At 45.7% G+C, this 11,048-nt stretch overlaps 1 protein-coding gene across 2 annotated transcripts; it reads right to left on the bottom strand.

Moving 5' to 3' along the window:
- Positions 1–7,484: 7,484 nt before the first annotated feature.
- LOC119431730 (uncharacterized) lies at positions 7,485–10,554 on the bottom strand. Of its 2 annotated transcripts, none has more exons than XM_049656896.1 (3): positions 9,081–10,554; positions 8,660–8,740; positions 7,485–7,793 (listed from the first exon to the last, which is right to left on the bottom strand). In XM_049656896.1, exons 1-3 carry the CDS (start codon positions 9,935–9,937, stop codon positions 7,721–7,723), a joined length of 1,011 nt encoding a protein of 336 aa, XP_049512853.1. In that variant the 5' UTR covers positions 9,938–10,554; the 3' UTR covers positions 7,485–7,720. The 2 variants fall into 2 exon arrangements, with proteins under 2 accessions (XP_049512853.1, XP_049512852.1); XM_049656895.1 differs by lacking the exon at positions 7,485–7,793 and adding an exon at positions 7,875–8,395.
- Between the last annotated feature and the right edge of the window lie 494 nt (positions 10,555–11,048).

Below are 11,048 nucleotides of genomic sequence, written 5' to 3'. Positions count from 1 at the left end.
AGGTATCAATTCGTATACTCAAGAGGCAAAAGTATGGGACCGGCTAATGAGGCTAAAGGGAAAAGAAACTCATCCGTTGCCGCTAGTGAATGACGAAGCGAACAGCTTGGAAGACCAAGCTGACGCTCTTGGAGAACACTTCGAGCGCGTGTCTAGTTCAAATAATTATTCCGAGGCATTCCTAAAATACAAACAAATCGCAGAACGCAAGGCTATTGACCACAAATGCAGACAGAACGAACCCTATAACATGCCTTTTAACATCGCCGAATTGAGAGCCTCCCTGACTGCATGTCGGAGCTCTGCACCAGGACCCGACAGGATCATGTACGACATGATTAAACACATTCACAGTGACACTCAAATAACGCTTCTCGCACTTTTCAATGTTATATGGGCTACCGGATACCTACCTACTACATGGAAAGAATCCCTTGTCGTTCCGATTTTGAAACAAGGTAAAGACCCCACATTAGTAACAAGTTACCGCCCAATAGCCCTCACAAGCTGTATCTGCAAACTCTTTGAAAAAATGATAAACCGTCGCCTTTTACACTTCCTTGAGTCAAACAAAATTCTTGATCCATATCAGTGCGGCTTCAGAGAAGGACGGTCTACAACCGACCATCTCGTGCGCATCGAAGCAAACATTCGTGATGCCTTCATACACAAACAATACTTCTTGTCCGTGTTTCTCGATATGGAAAAGGCGTACGATACGACCTGGCGTTACGGAATCCTGCGCGATCTGTCGGCAATGGGCATCCGTGGTAATATGTTAACCATTATTGAAAGCTACCTACACAACCGCACATTCCGGGTTAAAATAGGTAATGCACTGTCGCGTCCATTTATACAAGAAACTGGTGTGCCCCAGGGAGGCGTGCTCAGTTGCACACTCTTTATCGTGAAGATGAACACACTTCGTGCCTCATTACCACCGGCTATTTTTTATTGTGTCTATGTGGACGATATACAAATGGGCTTCAAGTCCTGTAACCTGGCCGTGTGCGAAAGACAGGTACAGCAGGGGTTGAACAAAGTGTCTAAGTGGGCAGACGAAAACGGGTTCAAAGTTAACCCCCACAAAAGTTCTTGTGTTCTTTTCACAAGAAAGAGAGGCCTGATCCCAGATCCTTGTGTAGAACTGTGTGGACAGCAAATACCTGTGAACAAAGACCACAAGTTTTTAGGCATCATACTTGACTCTAAGCTAACTTTCATTCCGCACATCAACTATCTCAAAACGAAATGCCTAAAAACAATGAACCTAATGAAGATTATATCTCACACAACATGGGGCAGCGACAGGAAGTGTCTATTGAACCTTTATAAGAGTCTGATTCGTTCACGACTAGATTATGGGGCTGTAGTATATCACTCTGCCGCCCCAAACACACTAAAGATGCTAGATCCCGTTCACCATCTAGGTATCCGCCTGGCCACCGGTGCTTTCAGAACAAGCCCTATTGAAAGCTTATATGTAGAATCGAATGAATGGTCACTCCATCTGCAGAGATCATACACCAGTTTCACATATTTCCTCAAAGTACACTCTAATCACGAACATCCGTGTTTTAAGACCATTAACGATTTGACGTGTGCTACACTTTTTCGTAATCGACCCTCTGTGAGACAGCCTTTTTCACTGCGTGTGAGGGAGCTTAGCGTTGTAATGGATGTCCCACTCCTCGAACATCGCATAATGCCTCCAGCTAAACTGCCACCTCCTTGGGAGTGGCAGCCGATACAGTGCGATATATCTTTTGTAAAAGTTACAAAGTACGCAGCAGACCTCGAAATTCAAATGCATTTCCGTGAACTCCAATCCAAGTATTCGTGTACAGAATTCTACACCGACGCATCAAAGTCGCACGCTGGCGTATCTTACGCGGCAATTGGCCCCTCTTTCTCTGAATCGGACGTATTGAACCCTTATACAAGTATCTTTACCGCAGAAGCCTATGCAATGCTGTCTGCGGTTAAACACATTAAGAAATTAAAACAACAGACTGCAATAATATTCACGGACTCCTTAAGTGTCGTAAAGGCACTAATGTCTATAAGAATACACAAAAATCCTGTTTTTATCGAGCTTTACACATACCTGTGCAATATTTATTCATCTGGTAGACATGTGACAATATGCTGGGTTCCTGGCCATAGAGGCATTGAGGGTAATGAACTGGCAGACAAAGTGGCCACATCAATTACATCTCAGCCTATTAATCTTACCGCTGCTATTCCTGCCACAGATCTCAAGCCTTTTTTGCGAACGAAACTGCGAAACCACTGGCAACGCTTGTGGGACGCCGAAACAAATAATAAGCTCCACTTTATTAAACCACAGTTAGGTTTCTGGCCCTGTGCTACAAAAACACGACGAACTGATGTCCTATTCTGTCGTCTCAGAATAGGACACACATATGGCACTCACAATTTTCTGTTGAATGGTAACGAGCCTCCAACATGTGGTCGATGTGGTGAGAGGCTGACCGTCCTTCATGTCCTCCTGGAGTGTCGGGAAGCCGAAACCGAGAGAAGAAAACATTTTCCTCTTGCATACAGCTATTGTGTCCCGCTCCATCCCTCCATGTTTCTCGGCAAAGAACCACTTTTTACAACTAAAGCAGTTCTCGCATTCTTGAACGATGTTGTCCTACATGTCATAAGCCCAATAAATTCGTAGCGCATCCTCTCTCCAGAGGATGCCGCTGTGACAGTAGTTCAGTATAGCACCTGCCTCCAGGCCCTTGTGGTTCAAGGGCTCTGTTTAGGCAGCAGTGCTTTTGTCAACTACTACATGTGAAATCACTTGAATATCTTATCACCCTTTTTCAATGCATTCTTCATTTGCATAGCAAACGTCATTATTGTCATAACCTTATTACATGTAGATTTTACGCTCTTTACAGCGACTATTTTTAGGCCCCTTTACAGCCACCCTCATCCACGCCTCATAATTCACTGTTCATGTACCAATGACACGCCATCATCATCGCCTTGGCGCTCTTTGGCCAGATCTGGCCCTTGCGCCAATAAACCCCACTAATCATCATCATCATCAGTAGCTGTTCCTGCAACAGACTTGAAACCTTTCTTGCGAAAGAAATTGCGAAGCCACTGGCAACGCTTGTGGGACGCTGAAACAAGTAATAAACTTCACATGATTAAACCACAGTTAGGTTTCCGGCCCTCAGCAACGAAAACACGACGAATTGACGTCATATTCTGCCGTCTTAGAATAGGACACACGTACGGCACCCACAATTTTTTGCTTACTGGTGATGAACCACCAACCTGTGGTAGATGTGGTGAGAGGCTGACCGTCCTCCACGTCCTGCTGGAATGTCGGGAAGCCGAACCGGAGAGAAGAAAACATTTTCCTGTGGCATACCGCTATCATATCCCTCTTCATCCCATGATGTTTATTGGTGAAGAACCACTTTTTAATGCCAATGCAATCCTTGGCTTTTTGAGCGATGTTGTGCTACATGTTATTAGTCCAATAAGTTCGTAGCGCATCCTCTCTCTAGAGGATGCCGCTGTGATAGTTTTTTTTATAGCACATGCCTCCAGGCCCTTGTGGTTCAAGGGCTCTGTCTAGGCAGTTGTGCTTCTTGCCAATTAGTGCATCTTAAATATTTTAAATATCGTGTCATTCTTTCTCAATGCATTCTTCATTGCATAGTACACCTCATTTAGTCATTGCCATGATTTTAGTACATGTATATTTTACGCACTTTACAGCGATTATTTTTAGGCCCCTTTACAGCCACGCCTCATCTATTTCTCAGAATTCATCACTCCACTGCAAACTCACAAACACTGGCATGGCGCTCTTTGGCCATACTTGGCCCTTGCGCCATTAAACACCATACATCATCATCCCTCTTCATCCCATCATGTTTCTTGGTCCCCGCAGGGGCGTCTGCGTAAGCAGGCGTTTGGTGTGTCGCGACCCCATGGGCCCGAGGACACGAGCGTTGGACCCTCCCACGTTTAACCGTGCGTGGCTTAGCCGTGTCCGGGGAAAAGGGGATCCTAGGGGTTGAGCCGATGCTGAGTGCTTGGACCTTTATGGCCCCTCGGCGGAGGCAACACACCCCTTTGGCCTCGGCTTCACGTAGACGGCACTCACGGACTGACCCATCCGGGAGAAATCGGTAGTTGCCTTTTCCTATCCTCCTTCCAACCTTCGTCTTTCTCTCTTACTTTTAATCTTTCCTGTCTTCTCCTCTCTTCTATATTACTTGCGATCTTCTTGGCAGCGAGGGTTAACCCTGTGTCAGTAGCCTGCCTAGGTTATTTCATATTCGGCTGTAGTGGTGACGTACAGCTGGCGTCTGCAGGGCCTATGTTTACAGGCACTGCAGCGTCCCCTAGTAGGACTCCATGGTGGATGGCTGGCGTTTCTGCCGAAATATGAATATTTTCATGGCTAGTTCTTTTCCCGCACTTTCTGATCGCCCCCAAAAGAGGGGGCGCACCGAAGAAGTTCTTAAATTTTTTGGCCGACAAGTCGAGAACTTTCCACGCTACCACGTGGTACATAGTGAGAAAACTGAAAAGACCGTGAGAGTGATCTCGCCCTTTATTGTTGCAAAGACACTGACAGCGCCTATAGGACCAGGTTACAAGGCGACGAGGATGGCCAGCGGTGACCTTCTGGAACTCCGCGATAAGAAACATGATAAACTACAGAATCCAGTGTCGTTTGGAGACTTTCCTGTGACTATGACCCCGCACCCCACCATGAACACCACCCGCGGTGTTATTTCTGATGACGACCTGTTGGATCTCACCGAAGATGAACTTTTGGAAGGATTCAAAGAACATAATGTTTTGACTGTAAAACCAATCAAGATGAGGCGCGATGGCAAGGAGCTAAAGACAAAACATATAATTCTTACTTTTCGGTCTAGTGTTCTACCCGAGACCATTGAAGCCGGATACATTAAATTACGTGTCACAGGCCATACGTGTCAAACCCTCTTCGATGCTTCAAATGCCAAAGATTCGGCCACAGTTCGCAGAACTGCTGAGGCCGTCGGACTTATGCACAATTGCACTGCATTTCGCACCTCTCTGAATCATGCAAAAACTCTCTCCACTGTGTGAACTGTGATGGGGAGCACGCCGCATACTCGCGGTCCTGCCCATCATGGAAATGGAAAAAGAAATTGTTACAATCAAGGTAAAAGAGAACATGTCATTTAAGGAGGCACGTAGGCGGGTTTCATACCTGCCAAAGAACACATTTGCCGAAGTGGCGTGCCAGAGGGCAGCGTCGCAACGGCTTCCGGCGGCTGTTCGGCCCACACACAGTGAGCCAGCAGTGACGCCATCCGCCCCCTTGGCGGCTGCAGCTAGCGCTGCTCTGCCAACTCACAAGAAGGGGTCATCAACCTCCGGGCTGGTGACCTCCAGGGCCTCGTCCCTCGAGGCGAGGCCTTTTCGTCAAACCATGGCCTCCGAGATGGCGGTCGCGCGGCGGTTTTTCATCGGCCGTCCCATCGCACGGAGAGAGCGTATTTCCCGAGGTGGGCATGGTGCGCTCTTTTCTCCGCACCGCGGCGCACTTACTTGCCATCGGAAAAGCTGCCGCGCTGTTGGCGCAGCTTGCATGTGGCGAGGAAAAAATGGTTTTGCGCTTTTATTAACCTCGCGCTGATTTGGAAATGTCTGGTCAAGGTGTACGAGAGGCCAAGTCAATGCCGGGGCCTATCGATTCTCAAATGGGCTTCTTTTTTTTGCTGTAGATTTGCGCCGCCTTTATTAGAGCACTTAGAAAAGCGATGCCTCTGCAAGAGATCCGCATGTGCTAGAAACTTACTATACTTCGAAATTTGTGGGCTGTATAGTATGGGAGCGATAGCAAAGGAGAAGAAAAAAAAAAGAACGATGATGAGGCTGGGCGTAAGGACGCCCGGGGCTCGCGCTCACCCTGCCGCTAAAGACCGATCAGTCTTTGGCGGGCCTTCCTAAATTAAACGCGTTTTTCTTGTCGCCTAGGTGTTCTCTGAGGGCTTCGGCCGACCACTGGCCCCGAGCCCACAATAGATATGTTGATAATGTTGTAAGCTAGATTTAAGGCCTGCGACGGAAGCAGTCCGTTTGGAAGCAGTATCGCAAAAAGCAGGTATCGGTGCTTGCTTCCTTTGTGCATTTTTCCCTTCGGTGTAACAACATATAGCGAAATGAAAACACACGTACAGCAGCACTCAAATTTTCCATTAGGAACACTTTGTTTATATTTCCTTTATTAACAACTTGCAGGCACTTCCTTCTATACGGAATGCTTTACAGGCATTGTATAACAGGTGAATGCCGTCACAGCAGCGTAAAGAAGTAAAAAAGTGACATCGGCATAAAGGAAGCATTATCCGCACAGAGTGAAGTGGCAGATTGTGGCCTTCATGCAGTCAATATACATCGTAAAACTGAAGCGAAAACTAAGATCATGAAAAAATCATGCACGCAAAGCTGCTGGTAAACACTGCGCAACGATCATTGAACTGCAATGAATGCGAGGAAATTAAATAAAACAAAAAATGCAAAGATGTAAGAAAAGCATTATTCGCATAAAACAGCTCAGTGCTGCATGAATACAATACCATAATACAACTAAAATGTAAACTAAAAATAGGAACTATGCACAGTACAAAGCACAACGAATTTACGCAGTAAATACTGCATGAAGATTACAGCACCACAAAGTAGCTGCCCAAACGCGACAAAAATCATGTATGATGGCTTCATTGGGATAACATCTTAGTCGGGAAAGCATTCCCTTACTCACGAGACAGCGTTGAACTATTGTCCGATGTGTTCAAATAACCTATACACGAAGCACTTTGCGATGCAGGGGCTTTGACATAAGCTTTTTAGGGTAGGCTGCCCTGTCTGTAAGAATGGTGCCTATGTTCGCCAGCAGTATACTTACACATTTTTCAATTACAGTAGACACTGTACATTCTATGTGTTCATCTCTGGCCGGGCACATAAATCATCATCATCATCAGCCTATATTTATGTCCACTGCAGGACGAAGGCCTCTCCCTGCGATCTCCAATTACCCCTGTCTTGCGCTAGCGTATTCCAACTTGCGCCTGCGAATTTCCTAACCTCATCATCCCACCTGACTTTCTGCCGTCCTCGACTGCGCTTCCCTTCTCATGGTATCCATTCTGTAACCCTAATGGTCCACCGGTTATCCATCCTACGCATTACATGGCCTGCCCAGCTCCATTTCTTCCGCTTAATGTCAACTAGAATATCGTCTACCCCCGTTTGTTCTCTGATCCACACCGCTCTCTTCCTGCCTCTTAACGTTACTCCTAAGATTTTTCGTTCCATTGCTCTTTGTGCGGTCCTTAACTTGTTCTCGAGCTTCTTTGTTAACCTCCAAGTTTCTGCCCCGTATGTTAGCACCGCTAGCATGCAATGATTGTACACTTTTCTTTTCAACGACAGTGATAGGGGGCACTTAATTAAGTATGGAGTGATGATGTTTGCAAGTTTTTTGCGTACATCCTTCGTCCCAATGTGCGGCACAGCAAAATCAACAGCTTTTTTCACGGCTGCTAAAACCACTACAAATTCAGGCTTAGGGAATGTGAGACCTCCTCGTTTGGAGAGGCTAATCAGCCCTACAAGTTCAGGCGAAGATGAGTGCACTTCGTGAAGGTAAGGGCAAGCTGTGCAAGTTCTCCACTCTTCAACACCCTTTGCCACGAAGCCGGCGGTGTATGCGATGCTCGCATTTGTTACGTTTGAGAGCAGTTTCCGCGCTGGAAAAAAAAATGGTGAAGTGCATGATCAATAAAAAAAGGAAATTTCATATTGTAGTAACTGTGCATTGTCAGACGTCTTTAGTGAGGTCAGGTTGATTTGGCATCCATGAATAACGGGTATCGAACCACTTTCGTTGCGCAAATTACTAAGTTAAGGCCTCTTCATGCACTAATTCCAAACACACAAGGCTCAAGTGAAACTTGAAGGGCAGCTTAATTTAACAAAGAATGCGCGCCCATCTCGGAGACTGTCAGCTCTGAAACGAAAGAAACTTTAAAATTAACAGTCGAGTAAAGCATTCTGCGTAAGAGTAAGCTTCTACTAATGTAGCGTACGATGACCTATATGTTTCAACCTGCCTGCGAGCGCAAATATTTGATATGCATAGATGAAGTTAAGGCGACGAAACAGCGCTTGACATCAGAGAAAGAAGCTGAGGACGTTATCTTGCTTTGATGTGAAGCATTCTTTGCTTGTCTTTTATTTTCTTTTGATAAATGACTTCAGAAAGTGAATGATTGCGTACTAACCAGGCATTGCACTGAAGACATTGAGCACCGCATCAATGTTGTCCAGTACGTCAGGAGGTGGAGCCAAACTGAAGCAGTATAGGACAAGAACGTTTCTTTGCAAAGAATGTAAAAAATTCAGGATTTCTTGCCCTATTAAGAAAATAAGGGAAAGCGAAGCTTTGCGTGTGCATGCCTGGCGTGCTGTTCGCTCGGCGGCGCCGGGTTTTCCATGTACGATGCCGCCATCAAAATGTGAGTTATAAAATATAAAAACTTCGCTTGAACTTTACCGAAACAGTGAAATTGTGTGTAGAGCTCAAGCGCAGATGATACGATGCAAAAAAGCATACCTCGCTCGTACGGCTGATGCAAGTGGGCCTTCTGGTGCAGTTGTGGCAGGAAACTTCACAATGACAGATGGACTATGTATGCTGCAAACAAACCACCCTTAGTGAGCTACGTGCCAAGTAAAACTGACATTGTATAGTCTACGTAATGAGACAATCTGCTCTTTGTGCCTTAGACATGGGTGGAACCTCCCAAATGATAAAGCAAACCACCCTTAGTGAGCTACGTGCCAAGGAAACCTGACATTGTATAGTCTACGTAATGAGGCAATCTGCTCTTTGTGCCTTAGGCATGGGTGGAACTTCCCAAATGATAAAGGTACAATATAGAGGAGTGCTTGGGGCAGGGACAAAAACTGGCGAAAGCGCACAATAACACGCAGAAATAATTTTGCCCTATGAGTAGAAGAAAATACTGCCATACCTGGAAACACTCTGCTTTGTCCCAACGTTCGAGGCCTGTGATGCGCACAGAATCCCAGTTCGTAGTATCTTTTCCAGACTGAAGGTGACAGCCCTGGCATCTAGGCAGTCGTTGCCTCCTGACATTTGTCGCAGCGCACTGAAAAGCAGCTCCACTGAGTCACTTGAAAGGTCTCTTGTCAGAACATAGAAAAAGCCGCTATCTAGCAAATACTTCACACAGAGTACGGTGGACTGGCTGGTAAGGAGCAGCGCTTCATATGTCTCAGCACTGAGAAACTTCTTTGCATTTGGTTTGCAGGCTTCGTTTATGTCTTGGAGGTATTGCGGGAACTCCTCTTCAAGCCACTGCCGGCGCTCTTCAGTTTTGCAAAAGAACTGCATTTGGTCTGGATTTCTAAGCTCTAAATGTGCGGTTCTATTGGCGACGTTGTGAATGGCAAACCACTTTTGTATCATTCTCATGAAATTTATTGTTGCGCCAGCATTTCGGAACATTTCTGCTTTTTGGTGATAAGAGGGATAGTCCTTCAGAAATTCTACTGCAGAAATCACTTCGTTTGAAAAAAGCTGCACCGCTCTTCCGACGTGCATTTTCTCGAAGTTCGTGGGTTCAACATGCTTCTGAGTGAGGAACCGCACGGGCTTTACAGTCTCGTTCTTTTGAAGTTCGTAGAGCTGTTTCATGAACTTTCCCGTTATTGGTAGCATTCTATCGGTCATATCGCCTTCCATAAAGAGACTTCTAACGTTCTTTAGTATGTGGCACTGATCAAAAGATAAGAACAGTTTCCTTTTTGCATTAGATGGATGTGTTACTACTGGTTTAAGAGAACCATTGCCGAGGTGGCGCATCATAGTAACATTTATTTTGTGATTGTCCGTGACGATGCGTACAACCTGGAGTCCACATTTTTCCACTTCTGCAATCACATGAGTTGTTAACTGATATAGATTCTTACCACTCAACCTATTAGTAAAAAAAGCCGCATGGGATTATGTAGGCTGTTGACAAACCTGCGGCCACATAGCAAAGCATGTTGTTTGCAAGTGTTGTGTTTCCTTGCGCAGTGGGGTCATCTCTGGCGGTTTGTTGCCCAAAGAAGCAGTCCATTTTTCGGTCATATATGTATTTAGATGAAACGGCCATTTCAACTACAACCAGTGAGCAGAGCCGTGCTTCTTTTCTGAGTTCATTCACTTCTGCTTTGAGACGTTATTTCATTAGTGGAGTGACACCACTGTCGCTGCATGACTTGCCAACATAACGCAACAAAGTATTCTTCGACGGAAGTTTTATTAGACCTCTAGTGCGTATGTAGCGATATGCCTTCGGAGAGAGGTAATAAAGAACAACACATTCCCTAATAAAATCTGGGGACCACACAGGACGTTGTCTTCCTGCATTCAAGATCTGCTCAATGAAGCAGTCTTCAAAGCAAAATGTTGAACTGTCCACCCTCTGCAAACATTTTCTTACCGCTGAATGCACTGTGTTATTTTCAAACTTTGCAAGTTTCTTTCTGAGTCGTTCATTTTCTTCTCGTAGTTTTCGAATGTTCTTGTTAATCCTAAACGTTATCTCATCCGATTTATAGCCATGACATCAGAACGCTTACATGGCGTAAGAGAATGAGTTTGTACGGCAGATTCTACTGAAACCGCAGCTTCTTGGGTGGCGTCTGAATCGTCAGGACATGGCCGCGTCAGGGTTCATGGATGACTTGCCAGAATGTTTGTAGAAACAAGTGATGCGCAAATATCATCACTGCGGAAATCTTCAGCGGCATTTTCCTCGCGTCCTTCTTTTGGTGCCGTGGTTGATGTCGGGGTTTTCTGATGAGAGATTGAAAACTGTCGCTCTAACTCACGCCTTTTCTTAGGCGGAATAGGCTGCATGTAGCGTGGGTATTCTCTAAAAACGCTAGGCACAGCATCTGGCTTGAGGCGTCGCCGCTTAATTGTGGAA

The sequence above is a fragment of the Dermacentor silvarum genome, chromosome 10, assembly GCF_013339745.2.
Source record: "Dermacentor silvarum isolate Dsil-2018 chromosome 10, BIME_Dsil_1.4, whole genome shotgun sequence".
NCBI classification, from domain to species: Eukaryota; Metazoa; Arthropoda; class Arachnida; order Ixodida; family Ixodidae; genus Dermacentor; species Dermacentor silvarum.
The sequence above is the reverse complement of the archived record's forward strand: the minus strand, read 5'-3'. Positions and strand labels throughout refer to the sequence as shown.

Coding starts and splice junctions, on each gene's coding strand:
- LOC119431730 (XM_049656896.1), bottom strand. CDS start 9,937: ATGATGCGCCACCTCGGCAATGGTTCTCTTAAACCAGTAGTAACACAT. Junction 8,741..9,080: donor ACAAAGCAGAGTGTTTCCAG/GTATGGCAGTAT, acceptor GTTTGTTTGCAG/CATACATAGTCCATCTGTCA. Junction 7,794..8,659: donor GCATCAGCCGTACGAGCGAG/GTATGCTTTTTT, acceptor TTTTTTTTCCAG/CGCGGAAACTGCTCTCAAAC.